At 44.2% G+C, this 15,309-nt stretch overlaps 1 protein-coding gene across 4 annotated transcripts in view; it reads left to right on the top strand.

Annotated features, from left to right (window-relative positions):
• The window catches only part of Raskol (Ras GTPase-activating protein raskol), a 145,286-nt gene that overhangs the window by 104,436 nt on the left and 25,541 nt on the right, over positions 1 to 15,309 (top strand). For all 4 annotated transcript variants that reach the window (XM_076899574.1, XM_076899573.1, XM_076899576.1 and 1 more), the window contains one exon: positions 15,114 to 15,208. In XM_076899574.1, the coding sequence (XP_076755689.1) occupies positions 15,114 to 15,208 (95 nt within the window). The remainder of the gene's footprint in view (positions 1 to 15,113; positions 15,209 to 15,309) is intronic.

Below are 15,309 nucleotides of genomic sequence, written 5' to 3'. Positions count from 1 at the left end.
TACGCTGACGTTTGCGTCATGCGTACAATTGCTGTTTAAATAGTTTCTCGTACTTGCGTCTTTAGAAAGAAAAAAGGCGAGTATGGTAATGCGATGAACGTGATATTTCTTGACACGTAGTCAGTTCTCGTTTAACCGCACCGACGCCATACATCACGAATGCGATATTTATGGGTGTAGCTTGATTTAGCCGAAGTATGTTCCAAGAACGCCTTCGAGGTTCCACGAACAAATTTTCTTTATACATACATTCTATATTCTGTTCTTAAATACCCAGGCATTTAAATTTCCCTGAAATGTATAAACGATAAAAAACAATTATTATACAAGGTAAAAACAAATATTGCGTTAAACATAAGGACGATGATCGCGTATCGATGCCATTTAACTTCGCCATGCAAATGCTAAGGTAATTACAGTGATACAGAGATACTTTCTGCTACCGTATGCACAAAACGTTCATGATCTACGAACAAGCGATTCAACCGGTCCGAGAATCCGCTGAACCTACACTTTCATTCAGAAAAACATGATATTTGACTCGAGCGTGCATTTGCTGTCTAAATTCAGCGAACCTTCCATCCGCTGAGCGTAGCGACATTCCAAAGCCGACGAATGCGTTTTAAATTAATAACCGAACCGTGACTGGACGCAAGCGTTCCCGTGGCATCGATCGTCCCTTGAAATGCATTCGGAATTCGGGCATTTTGTTTGACGCGCGTTTGACAAACGACCGCGTCCCTCAGCTCTGCATACGGTCGACGCCATAATACGACTTCGATACATCTGGAGAAAAGCGATTTCTAATAGCCCACGGTCCATCGTAAATGGCGTCGGTGAATTTATGGCCGCCAGCACAATGAACTGGTTCACGCCTCGCCCGGTAGACGCGAGACGCGTTTCTTTGACAGAGCCAGTCCAGTTGGCAGAGCTCGAGGAAACGCGGAAAAATTCACCGGGACGAACCGATCTTTCCCCTCTGGCGAGCACAATGGAATTTCGATTGTTGTTGACGCGTTTCATTCGATATGCATAAAAAATGGCGTTGTTGTGCGGTGGAGATTGGTTCAATTGATGTGTGCGCAACATGGGCTTTTTTCAATCGAATAAAAGAAAAACGTAGAGATCTCCTTTTAAAAAATTTGTTACGTACTTAGCTTCTGGTGGTTAAAAGAAATATCCTAATTATCAGTAAATTCTTCGATGTGTATTACATATAAAATTATTAGAACATTGTTGTGCAACCAATACGATGAAATTCATACATCAATCGATTTTTACTGTTTCAATTAACCCAGTTCACCAGTAATAACTGTATTCGTCATTCCAAGTACAGATAGCCCTCGATTTACGCCCCAGTTCCGTTCCTACGAAAGTCGACATAAATCAAATCTACATAAAATAGATCTATATTTACAGTGATAAAAATGAATCCATATTGAGTAAAAATCTTTGTTTTAACGAGCGCAGGACGTCGCGGCTGAGTAAATACGTCAACACTGAACTGAGAATCAGTCCAGTCATAGGGAGAATCGGGGAATTACACGGGGAAACGGCGAGTTGCGCAAACGACGTTATTCTGAATAAACGTAAACCAAGGGGTGCTACCTGCATACTTTCACCCGATGTCTCTGATTTCACTGGACGTCCGCGCATCCGCTCACAAAGGCGAAACTGCAGCCACCGGGGGACGCGTGTCGAATCGCGGTAGCCAAACGCGAGAGCGAGGAAACGTAGGTTTCGCGCACAATGCGCGAGCTTCGTTGCACAATCGCGAGCGCGTGTTCACGTAGCCAGCATAAATTGTGTTTGGTCATCCTTTGCCTATAAATAATTCCGACCGGGGTGCACAATGGGGATGGACAGCTGAGAACGATGTAAAAAGCCACCCTGTCGCAGACTCACGCACGCAGGAGAGGGACAGAGAGGGAGAGACAAAGTCGATAGCTTCTCGACGGTGTCAGTCGCTGACGCGTGCAGAAAAATCGGCGAAAAAATAACCGGTGCGCACCAGGCCAGGATGGAAAAGTCGAGTGGCTGAATACAAAGCAGGGGAGCGGTGAAATTCGCACCCCCTCGCTGGGAGAGACGCGAGCCTTCCGGCGGAGGTGTCGAGCTATCGAACCGAGACGATTCATTCGGACGCTCTTCCCGGATTTTAATTGAAAGTTTTAGGTTCGATGAATTTTGTGACGGTATGTGAACTTGTGGTCTATATGCGACATGTGCGCGTCGAGGTTAATCTAATTTTATTGAAAACGTTTTTCTACTCAAACTTATTGTCACTATTCTATTATTGATACATCTATACAGCAATCGAGAGTTTAATGAAAGTATGAAGGACATCGCCAAAAATTTGACGGTATTTTAGCGATATCGTAGCAATAGTTTTCATTGTTAACGTCTCCTGGCGATAGAAAGTTTCCATTTCAATAGAAAACTTCAGGAGAACGTGTATTTTTCAAAAAACTACGGTGGAGTAAGTAATGTCTCCTCAGAGGGGATATTCGAGCGCAAAGAGTTAAATAGTATTCCGCGATAAGAAAAAGTTTGGAGAACGCCAGGTTAATCGAATATCAGGCGCACCAAATCGAAAATGGTGCCTTTCACCGCGTCTGCGACGTTATTGCGATTTAACCAGGTTTCATTGCACGCGCACCCCGCTAGGAACCCCATAAAAATAGAGGCTGGAGCGCGCGTTTCGTTGGCCGCTGCTAATGACCCTGGCATTGTGAACACCCCGGCCACTATATAATAAAGCGATAAATTAAACGTACCAACCCCACACGTCTCGCCGTGTTCTTTTTCCGACGTGTTAACAGCCATCGTGGGGTTAATGGCGTGTGAATCCCATGAATCGTACCGGTTAGCGGTCGACTTAAATGGGAACCAGTCCGCGAGCCGCTGGGTCGCCAGCGTTGCCCTTTTTACCGGCCGCGCGGACACGCTATTGGCTCGGCTCGCGAAGTGGCGCGCGTTTCCGATTTCAAACTCTGTCAGCTCCGATTGTCCGATCTCGAAGTTCCTTCGTCGATTTCTTTCCTCTTTCTTTTTGGTTTGCAAATCGTTTGGGATAAAGCTCGAAAGAAATGTAACTATCGTGCGATTTATTGACATTATCATTATTTAATCATTAATTAATTTAAAAAACTATAATTACTTTACTCCTTTATACCACATAATTAGTTTAAAGAACTATAATTACCTTATACCTTGTACCTTTGTTCAAATTTGTTTGTCACTTCACATTTAATAGCTAGCAAATATCAATATTTACGTGTACATTTGAAAACTTTTTATAGTTGTAAGAAATTTCAATGTTTCTAAATAATACAGAGGTATAGCGGAGTATTAAATGTGTTTAAGCAACGTGGTAATCAAAGCGTAATGTGATACAGTAACGGAGTAGTTGCAGTTGTTCAGTTTTTCCAACGAACGCGCAAGAACGAGTTTAATCCTCGTTTGGCCCTGGGTCGAGATCAAAAGACGGCGTAATTAATCCCTCAAAGCCAGGAGCAGGCATTCGCGCGCGAATAACGGTAAGCCGCGGGAGAAAAAGAGCAAAAGGTGAGAGTGGAAGAAACAAAACAGGCCGCGTGGTTTTCGCGTTATTTCGGCGTCAAAGCAGATTCTACTGCGCTCACAAAAGACGACGGTGACACGTTGTTGCATGTGGTTCGAATAACGAGACGCGTTTTCTACAGCCGACTGTATCGTTAGAGAGCTTAGAAATTTCTCAGTGGAAGTAGCATAGACGCGTGTACAAATTCTCCGATGGACACTCGTTTCTGTAGGATGAGCTTGTTGAAATTAACTTGGTATGGTTCGAATAGTTGATGGCGTCTGGTGAATAACATAACTTACGAATTTCTTTATGCAGAAATAGATACTTTTGATGGAACAATACAAAAATGGTAGAAATTTGTGAACTTGATTTGGACCTTTGAACATTTCCTTCTTACAAGTTCACTTTTCGTTTATGAAATTAGTGAAATTATTCTGATTTAAACTGGAATCGTGCAACTACTGTATAGTAAATGTTAGTAATTACTAAGCCGCCAAGTGTCACTAAAACAATATTATTCAGTTATTAATTGTACGTAATAATTTTGTTGGATAATGTAATTAATAATTGCGCAAATGACTAATTTGCAGATAAAACACTGAATCCTTCGTACGACAATAAATAATTTTCCTATATTTCATATCGTAAATTATAACTTCGAAATACGGTGACGTTTCATTTCGAAGAGCACGAAACTTCGCCCTCGGTCAAGCATTACTTCGAAGCTTTCATCCGCGATGAAAAGCGCGCAAAGTTTTCACGAACTCTGTTGAACTTCGCCAGGAGCAGTTTCTCATCGAACTTCCTCGATCCCGTTAATTTCGCCAGGCTCGAAGTTTCCTTGGGAGAGTGTGAAATTTTCTTGAATCTCGTCGAGATGATCTATTAAAAGAAATTCTGCGAAGGCGACTGGGGAACGTTTCCCCTCTGGTGCATTGTCCCCTGAAGAACTCCCCTATCTAATGGAGAGACTGAGGAAGAGAGCGAGAGAGAGAGGGAGGAGGCGAGTAGAATTCTTGGACGCAGGCCAAACGCTCCGTGGAATGTGGAAGGAAAACTTTCTCGTGGGATTTTGAGATTCCGCGAGTCGTTTCGAATAATTTCCGCCTGTCGACGTGTGGAAAAGCAAACGGGCGTAGATCAGAGGCATTTCACCGCCTCTCTGACGATATTTTCGTTTCGAACGTATTTTTGGATCGTTTTCATTGATACTCCTCTACTTTCTGGGTCATTGTCGGTTTCTTAAAAAAAGTTCCTCGATCTTTTTCTGTACAAGAATTTTAACGTACCTTTATAATTATACGATATATTCTTGGCGATAAGCTTTGAACAATTCGATTTACGGTAACATAAACGAATAGTGGCAGAGATCCAATAAGAGAGAGCTGTATCTAGTGCCATCTGGAATAACTTAGAAGAAGTTTCAAAATTTCTTTGAATAGGATCCCTGAATATCTTTGTTCATTCTTAATAGATTAATCACTAAAACAAAAAATTTCTATTATTAACCCTCTGCACTCGAGGGCTCCAGAACAGTGCCATTTAAAGTTTCTCTTCGAACTCTTCAACGCAGATAATCTTCACCTCGTAACATAAGAACAAAAACAATTCGTAACACTGCATTTATCCTGTTAGAAAATTGCAAACAAAATCTGTTCAAAAATGATAGAAAAAAATTGTACTTATTCTTTCAAGAGCAACATAATCCCACGTAACACCAAACGGATAGAACAGAAATTCTATGCTGACCACGCCCGGATACAAGCACGTTTCAAGGATCATCGATTCGCGAGAGCTGCGTTAAATCAAATATCACTGTACTCGTAACGATTCGTGGATTTCGACGAGGACGAGGTGAATCGTCGCGAATATTTCAAATTTAACCACGTTTCCCGCGCGTCGAACGAAACGGAGCCGCCAGCTTTGAACGCGGATTCGATAACGCGGCTTCAAAGGTGGTTTGTTATCAGGCGCGAAGGATCGCGCGGTTCCAGCACCCGGGGACACCGCTTATCTCGTGCACGATTCGCTGTATAATAAAGTCGGCCAGGCGAAGATGATGATAAGGCAGCGATGCTGCGACCGCTCGTTAATCCGCGACACGATATCGCCACCGTCCGCCGCGAGATGCGCTTCGGATCGATCCTCATAACCGGGACGGTAATAAGCGCCGCGGAAGAAGTTAGAACGGTCGGTGGACGGGAGCAGGAAGAAGCTCCGCGTCGTTCCGCCTCTCTGCACACGCGTTTCGCTATGGAAATATCCAGGTTAATGGGAGAACGACGCGGAATTAATGTGGGAACCGTACGAGAGACGATACTGGCGAGTGTGCAGCGTGAAAGGAGATCTTCGCGTAGAACCGTAATTATATAATCACGATGACCTTGATTGCAGGTAAACATTTTAACTGTTTAATCAGTCGAAAGGCTAACACGCGGGCGATAAGATCAGTGTGAATAATTGGAAGTTCACTCGAGATACCAGGAATAGGAAACGCTTGATGCGTTCTGTTGGAAAAAAAGCGTGAACGAGTACCAGTTTGTTATTCCACATCCGAATAAATGGTTCACGGATGATCGGACGCGATTAAATTAAATTGGGCCCATTGTCCCGTAATACGACAGCGAGGGACGATAAATTGAAACCGTACACGGTGATCAACGGTGGGAGCGTAAAAACTCCGAAATTACACGTTCAAAGTTACCAGCCGTGACTAACGCGGCGAGGCCGATAGGAAATAAAAGGGGGCATTAATTAACAGTTTCTTCGTCATAAATTCAATCTACCGTGAAGCACCGATAAATCTTGAACCGAAGGGACTCCGCGGGCTCGCTCGATCGATTTCGTTGTGCGCGCGGCTTAAAAGACAGTGGCGGGAAACAACCGTCAGGCTCGTAAATTCGCGACCACTACTTGTCACGGCCGGCCAGCGAGTTTTGCATCGCGATCTTATCGGAGCGTCCGCGATTGCGCGGAATCGCCGATGCACGAGCCTGCTTTCGAGAGCTGCAGTCGAGAGACAAGCTTTGTCCACCGACATTAAACGATCTTGCCGCGGCCATTTTTTCAAAACCACTTTTTTCATCTCGTTCTACCTGCCGTGAAGTAAACAATATCCGCAAACGCGGCGTCGAACGTGACAGCAGTCGATCCTGCGAAATTAATTATCCTAATCGTACATCTCGAATTGCCAAACGGTTGTGTTACTCTCTGGGACATTCTACGGTACAAAAGCCGTACGCGACTCCTATTCATACGTCGATCGTAATCAGCGTAGAGTTTGCTCAGAGATTTGTCGTGCAGGGTACGCGTTGCTCGTAACGGTTTAATGGGAACTCGATTCCCGTAGAATTTGTATGCCCAGCGTCCTTTGTCGCGTTGGGTGGTCCGTTCGTCGAATCGGATCGTTTATGAATGGTTTTTGTAACCAGAGGGACGGAGGGAGCCGCCAACCGAAAATCCAATCGACACCGCGGTAGCCTCTAACGCCGCCATTACGTCACGCCACGGAATGCAAGAGGTCGACCTTGCGAACCGCACAATCGTCCATTGTGAAACCGTTGAACAGACCACGATTCTATCGCGAGACGTCGACTTCTTCGGTTCCCCGATCATCGCTGGGAATTAAGCCGACCCGCGACAGATATTTACTGTTTTATTTCCAATTACGCATCCGCCGTGCACTGTATTTATCGTCCTCCCTTATCGTGGATTCCGCGAATCGGTGGATTTCTCGGATACTTCGGAGGCTGTCACGTGAGTAGCGAAAGGTACTTTTGGGTGCAGCATGTTTTCATCGTTCTATCCTTGGCTGTTTTCGAGCCCTCGCGTGATCAACTTTTCTACTGTTGTGGACTGAAATTACGCGCGCGTCGATTTTTTATCGAATTTTTTATTTTTCTCAATGGCGATACGTAGCGAGTTCTATGTACCTGTAAATGTATTTAAAAAATGGTTAATAGTTTTTGTAGACGGTATTTTAAATTCGATTGGTCAGCCAAGGGATTAATTGCTCGACATAGATTTATTAATTGTACACTGTACTTTATTATACGTAGGTGCTTTGTCTCTTTATTTCATGCGCGCACAATTAGCGTGCAATTATCGGTTTGAAAATGAATATCCTTGTGGTTACATGATGGCGTCCTTTAAAAAAAAATAAAAGATTCTTGTATGCACGTATGCCATTATGAAGTCATCTATCCGGAATGAAACAAACTTTGTTACGTGATGATTTTTCTAAGGAAAAGAGGACTTTCGTACTCTATTAGGTTTTAAAATAGCGTCTAATTATACATTGTGGATACAGCACAGAATTACGAAACAGTTCAGAAGTCGTTTCTTTCTATCTATTAAACTGCTTAATTATTTTGTTACTTGTTCGTACCAATATCTAAGTTGATGTTACATATTCGCATTACTAGATCAAAAATTGAATATACATTTCAGGACAATTAGTTCACTAAAAAAATTCTTTCATCTAAAACATACAATAATCAGAACCACTGTTACTCCATCCATTCCTGCCTACATCATTAATCGTTCTATATCCACGAACAGAATTCCATAACAGTAATCATTACCAACATCTCGAACCCCTATCAGCCCCGCCCAGCCAACCAATATATCCGTTCACCGAACGGAAAACTCCCAAACGAATCTCTCTTTACAACCCTTCACAATGCCAAACTAGCTACAGGGAAGAAAAGAAAGAAAGAAATGCCCCGATTCAACAGCCAAGACGTATCAATTCACCAACTACCAGCCGTTTCGGTTTCACCAAAAGTCTCCGATTGTCCCAGCGTCGAACACGCCCCGTTTTAAATGGCTCAGAATCTGTTATACGTCGCACGAACCCACCCCTTCCTGGCCCATTACGTTCTATATACACAGAGTTCGTTTCCGGGTGGAAACACGTCCCGATCGATCGATCGATCGATCTCGTGCCCGATCGACGGGACAATCGGTCACGAAAGGGTTTCGCGTGCCGGCTCATTAATAACCGGTGACCTCTCGCGCCCCGTCGTTAACCAGTGGGGCGCGTGCTCGCGTTTTCGTTTCAATTTCGATTGATCCCGGACGCAGTGGCTTTTGCCGCCGCGCCCGCCTTCCTGCGCACTCGAGCCCGCTGCACAAACGATGCGTGCTCTCCTCGCGCTGCACGGGGCCCGCGTGCAGCAGCTGCAGCCCTCGCGAGGGCGAAAAGGGTCCACGGGCGATCGTTGCGCGCGCGCCAATTAGCCGATCGTGGATGCTGGCTCCGCGACGCGATGCGTTTCTCAGCTCTCTTCGGGTGTGATTCGTTTTTCAGAGGTTTTCATAGAACTTTGTCAGCTTTGAAGTTATAGGTTTGCTTAGTCGATGATCGGACGTGAAAGAATGTTTGAATGGCTTGATTGCGTTCTATTTGGTTCGATGTATGAGCAATGAGGCTAGTGCGCTTAGAATCCGGATCGCTAACCCTGATTTATTGTTACCGTCTTAGAGTTTCATAGATGCATTCGGGTTACGTGCATTTTAATTAGTTTGTTCGATACTTTTAAGGTGTGCGTCATTGTGGTTTATAAATATCTAACCTAGAACATGTACGAGTTTCATCGTGCAGGTTTGTTAATTCTTAAACACAGTGCAATATTGTTGGGTTGTCAGGAAAGTATTTTCGATGGTCACGTCTGAAAGACTTGTGTCAGTGGTGTCATTTTTTCCCTTTGATATGAAATTTAGGTTTGGTTATCGAACAAAGTGACAGATATATAATTGATTAAATTATAAAAAGGTGAGTTTTACTTCGCACTACGAAACAGAAAATACTGTCGTGCAAATCTAATATATTGTTTATTCAAACATTTATGCTGTGCTGTTAATAAACGCGAAAGAATTCCACGCGAAAACTTTCGAACGTACTCAATAGATGAAAAAGATCAAACTCTCGTCTATAAATTGCAATGTTTCGTTTCAATATTTCTGTGAATTATCCGAGCTCCTAATTGGTTCCTCGACGCCAAATGAAAGTCTACGCCACAGCATCCAACAGTCCCTCGCGAACTCTACTTTTACCAAGAAACATCCTGTTCATCTCTCCGGCTGTTTCTCGGCTTTTTCTCAACGAGTCCCCGGCCTGGCTTTTGTGCAAATCCGTCTCTTCGTCGAACGCCATTGAATTTGTGTCACGGGTCGTCGGCGAAGAAAGCGCCCATTCAGTCGCGACACGTGCGTCGCCTTTTTCCATCCGTGTTTCTCAGTAATACGCGGACGAGGGACCAGTTTCCTTCGCCCCTTCGCCAACTGGATTTTTCGAGACGCGCGGTCATCACGCGTGCGTTTTTTCTCCTCTCCTTTAGCCGGAAGGTGTCACGCGATTTTCAACAAAAGCCTCGAGCCTCCAGCTGCCACACGAACGTGTCTGTCTTTGGAAATCTTAATTAAATCGAGATGAACGACTGTACCGTTGCACTTTTCAGAATCGTTTATGCGTGTGACGCGCGCGATTGGTAACGGTTCTGTGTCCAGTTTCGTATCGGTTCGATCATCGTCTCTTGTCGGTATGAACGCGTACGTATACATGTCCTGAATAGTTTCTTCCTTTCTTCGAACTCGGAATTTATCTATCAGCGACGATCTACAATTCGAAATAAACCTGTTACATGAAACTTTGATGTGTTGTGCAACCTTATTTAGAGTCTCTTAATATTTCAACCAGAATCGTTAGAATAGCATTAGTTAGTGTTGAAGCTATTGTGCTTTCTCAGCCAAAATATACATTCTAATTTTACATTACTGAAGTGATACTTTACAATTAAACCATCTTTACTTCTGACGTATACTTTACAATGTTTACAATAGTATAAAGACCACAATTCCCAAGAAAATGGTGTAGAGTTTAAGGTGTACATTACCGCAAAGCAGTACATTTAACTTTTCAGGAGTTCACGTTACAAGTTTCGTTGCTTTCATCCTCTTACAATGAGAATTTCAAATGGGTCGAATGAAAAGTTCACCATGGTGCGCATACGACCCAATAGCGTAAAACTTTATGAATCACTGCGAGTGTAAAGAAGGTAAAAGGGAAAATCAGAATAATTGCACGGATAAGAATAGTCCTGAAAATCCTTCGATTCCTCCTTTCCCAGTTAGTTGCGTAGTCCTTCAGACATAAAGAGAAACGAGTGCCATCGCTCCACAGAATTATTTACCGAGCGAAGTTCCATCACGCGTTTACCACTCTCTTAATTTTCCCTTTGACGAAGAGAAAAATCGCCACGCGGTTAGAGTTGTACTTCAGTTGGTATAAAAGAAGGAAGCGCACCTCTCGCGTATCCCATGGCTAATTTACGACGCGTAAAGGGTTGGCGGATCGACGAGGCGACGAAATTCGCGGCGCAACCGTGGCGGATGGGTTTACGGCTGGACGCCTCGCGATCGCACGAGGAAGCCGCGCGGCCGCTTACGGGGTTATTAACGCGGCGATCGCCGCCTCGGTCCACCGGCGATAAATTAACTTCGAGGCCGGTTAACAAACAGCCACTAACGCGGACACGCGGTAAAAGTCGCGCGCGAAGATTTAACGCGATCGTAAACCATCGGGATCGGCGTTAATTCCGTCGGAGCCGGGTTACGTCTTATTTTACGCCGATACCGCTCGCGGCCCGCTCGAGAGCGTAGAATTAGACGCTGCCGGGTCTCTATGCGGGCGTTTTAAACGTCCATCGAGTTTATACGATCGCGAGCCTCGGGAAGTCGTTTTTACGTTGCGTTCGACGGTCTCGCGTTTAAGATATTGGAAACCGGATGGGAGTTACTGGCGTTTCAGTGGCGGGACGTCGATTTGTCGTATTATTTGTTCTTTATGCCGGAGATGAGAATTGATGGAGATATTTAGTGCGAGTCTTTTGCGAGTTTATTAAATGTGACAACGTATTGCGCATCATATGTACCTCTTTTTTGTTACGTATTCGTTTGTTTCATTATTTTTTTAATACGTTTCATTTAAATTGTCTAATCGTATAGCAAATATTATGAGCAGCAATTAAGCAATCTTTAAATTTTTTATCGTTTAAACTTATAAGTAATTTTCAATCAAATTTGGGAAAATCGAACAAATCAAATCGAATTCCAATTGACTCATCAATTATATGAGTTTTCGGTTCTCGATCGACGATTTCTGACCTAACAAACAGTCGCACACAGCACATCGAACACGTTCAAATTCATCATATAAATCAAATGCGTCGAACTGTTCGTCGTACTTATCCGTGCTCCAAATAAAAAATGTTTCCTTTTCGACGAAAAAAATTGTCTGGAAAGGTAATTTCAGACAGCATCCCCCCGAGAAATTAGGCCACTTCGTTTCAGCTTGTAACCCGTCAAGTGTCAAACGACACCGTTACATCATGGCCACCCAGTGTATACGGTGCGTCGTATACCGGGTATTTCGACTCTGCCCGTCGATATTGCGTTACGTATTTTGACAGCGAAGTCACGAGCGGATCTGATTCCCCCTCGTGTCGATAACCTTTTGTCTGCGAGATCCAGTTTCGTCACTCGGTACGTGGCCCGTTGATTGGATGTCTCGTCGAAGCTGCTCCTCTTTTTGCCTTCGAGAGACAGCCCGCTATTTGGAGCGGACCTTCTTCGCTGACGTCTTGGTTTAAACGCCGGGAATTGGTCCGGTCCCTTTGTCAATTTTTAGCCAACCGTCTCTCTTTCTTCCTTCCCTTGCGCTTCGTTATATCATTCAGAAGTAGTATCCTGTAACCTGCAATAGATTAGAGCAGTTCTATACATTTTGTATATTTTAATAAATATACTTTTTAGTAAATATACTTTTAAATCCGTGAGACGATTGTCGCAAAAAGTTTAACGAATTTAATACAGATCATTCTAATTTTTACTTCATGAATTTCTGTTGCACTGTTTTTTGGATATCATTTTTTCATTTTATTGTCCACGTAAAGTTTCAATGCCGTCATTCGAAGTCCGTCCAACCTGTGTTTACAACGCGGGATTTAAATTCGTACTTAAAGTAATAAAGTTAATAAACATTCAGTATTTTCTGATTTATTTTAAGCAGATGCAATTATCCAATATCTGACAAATACAAAGATTATAACAATTCAGTGGCCACGATTCATCCAATTCACAATGTACCCAGGTTAATACCACTACCTGCATCTAGCGAAAATAATTTAAATTAAATTCAAAATAGTTTACACGCAACAGAAAATAGACTGCGCTTCCGTCCCAATGCAAGAAAAAAGAAAAGCACGTAATTTATCCTGTGTTACGCAAAGTTCGCGTACACGGACGAACAGGAACCGTAGCCACGTGACGTGGCCAGTTCTAATTAACTTTAAACGAAATTCAGCGAGCAAGAAAGGAACCCCTGCGAGTAGATCGTCGGCTACGAACATCGTCGTCACGGGCCCCGGAACGGAGAAGAAAGGCCGAGTAACACGAGACTCTTGTGCCAGGAGGAGCGTTTAAACCGCTGACCGTAAACAGAGAGAAAGGTCCGGGCCCTGTGGCCTCTCGCAAGGGCGTTAATTACGGGGCTGCTTTCCGACCCTTCTCTCCCTCTCTCTCTCTATCTCTATCTCTCTCTGCCTTTCGCGCGATTTCCGTTGCCTGGGACGCGTGCACGAAGACGAAGAACGAAGGGCGACGAGGAAACTCGAACTCTCGAGGCTCGCGTCGAGTGGTTACTTCGGATTAAATGGAAAGTGTACACCACGGGTTCAGAGGAGGGGAAGCGATTTTTAAATTAGTCCGACCGATGGAACTCGGCTTGAAACGTTTAATACTTGACGTATTGTTGTTCGCCGTCGCGTTCTCGGGGTTGAACGTTCAATGGAGCGTGTTCAATGCGCTGTACGCGGTGGTTTGTTAGATTAGTGGTGGTTAATGGCGAACTGGAAGTTCGTGTAATTGATGGATCGATTGAAAAATGAAAATTTGCGACTTCTATCGGAATTCTTTTTTTCTGCATAGCAATCGAAGGTAGAATTGGATATTTTCGATGGCAATCGCGTTTAATCAGAACCACGTATCGGTTTGAAGAAGTGACACTGACATGTTATAACTAATTATGAGGTAAATAACTGTAAACCTGAACAGAGAAAGAGCAGTTACGTACAGATAATTGCATATTCTGATTAAGGGGACGCAAAATCAAAGATCGCTCGCGAGGAAGTCTTCGTGTATTAACAACACGCAGCAGAAGAAACTCGATCAATTTATCCTTCTCCCGGGCGCATCAAAAGGAAAAATAAATAATGAATACCTCTCGCGCAAAAAGCCTGGCATCATCGTCGTCATCGTCGATTTACCGTCCCTCGTCCAGTCATCAACGCACCTGTAAGCGATCCCTCGTGCATTCCGGAAGCCGTTCAGCAGGCTAAAAAACAGCATCGTTCGGGAACGAGGGCGGAGGAACGCGCGCGGCGATTCCGTGGATGCTATTTAAAAGAGGGACTTCCGTTTCGAACGAGGCCACTGGCACTCGCATGCCTTCGAATTCGATCGCGGCACGGTTCGAGCCTACGCCTGGGGAACCGCGTTACTCGACGACGACAACGGGAGCCATTGTGCGCCCGCTGGGGACCATTCACGGGCCCCTCTCGTAATAACGGGCGGCGTTCCATCGAAAACGCGACGAAAACGCTCACAATGACCGAGGGCTGAGCGCGCAGGTACCCACGATCTGCCTAGGATTCCGTGAACAGAGGGAACCGATCGTTACCACGAGTAACTCGCCACGTGATACCTACCCTGCGAATGGTAATTGCTGGCGTCTTAACGGACGGGACAATTGAACGGGGACATTTTTTTTATGGGAGGAATTCGATGTATGGAGTTGGTAAAATTTTCTATTCTGATTTCTTCGAATTATCACTGTTATCGTTGTGTAATTGTACGTCTGTTATGCTTGAAATTGGAATTTTTCAGTTCAGTGAACAATCAAAGTTTAACATTTGTACGATATGATTATTCTTCTGCTCGCAAGCTTCGATTATACGATATTGATCCTTTATATTGGGATATCCTCTCTGAGAGGACGTCAGAAGTTGAACTTACACCGCAACTTTTTACGAAATGCATGTCTCCTTGAATTTTTCTATTGAAACGAAAATTTTCCATTGCTGGTAACTAACGTCTAGGAAAACATCCGAGTACAAAGGATTAAAAACTGCGATCGTACAAGAACATTTAAACAGTCGATACGAATACTTGTGCATATTAGAAATATTAATTCAAGTTAAAGGGTTTTCGAATGAGAACAAAGTTGGAACGAAAAGCGTTCGAGACGAATTCACTCTAACATCGATTAAACCGCTCTAACGAGACTCGAACAATGCCATTCCCCGACTGCGAGGAACGCCGTGGCGAACGCGATTATTCGGCCAATAGCGATTCGGTTTGCCCAGGCTGGCTGCGAATTTCCATCCGTTTCGAATGCGAAACGGGATACGATAATTAAAAGCCAGCCGAGCCGCGCCGGAAATGGCCGAATTGTCCAGCCGCTAAATCGCAAATGTTCTCTCTGTTTCAGACACGTCCTACGAGAAGGCTTGTCGGAGGGGTAGCGCGCCGGCCACCCCTGTCCTCGGAGCACGGCCCCTGGACGTCACCCCCAACAGAATCGTCGTAAGTAGACCTCATTCCTACCATTTAAACTCCCTGTAATTTCGACTGGCCCTAATTTTCGATCTCCAGATAATATGCGCGTAGCTAGCTGGCTGCTACCC

The sequence above is a fragment of the Xylocopa sonorina genome, chromosome 8, assembly GCF_050948175.1.
Source record: "Xylocopa sonorina isolate GNS202 chromosome 8, iyXylSono1_principal, whole genome shotgun sequence".
Lineage (NCBI taxonomy): Eukaryota > Metazoa > Arthropoda > Insecta > Hymenoptera > Apidae > Xylocopa > Xylocopa sonorina.
The sequence above is the reverse complement of the archived record's forward strand: the minus strand, read 5'-3'. Positions and strand labels throughout refer to the sequence as shown.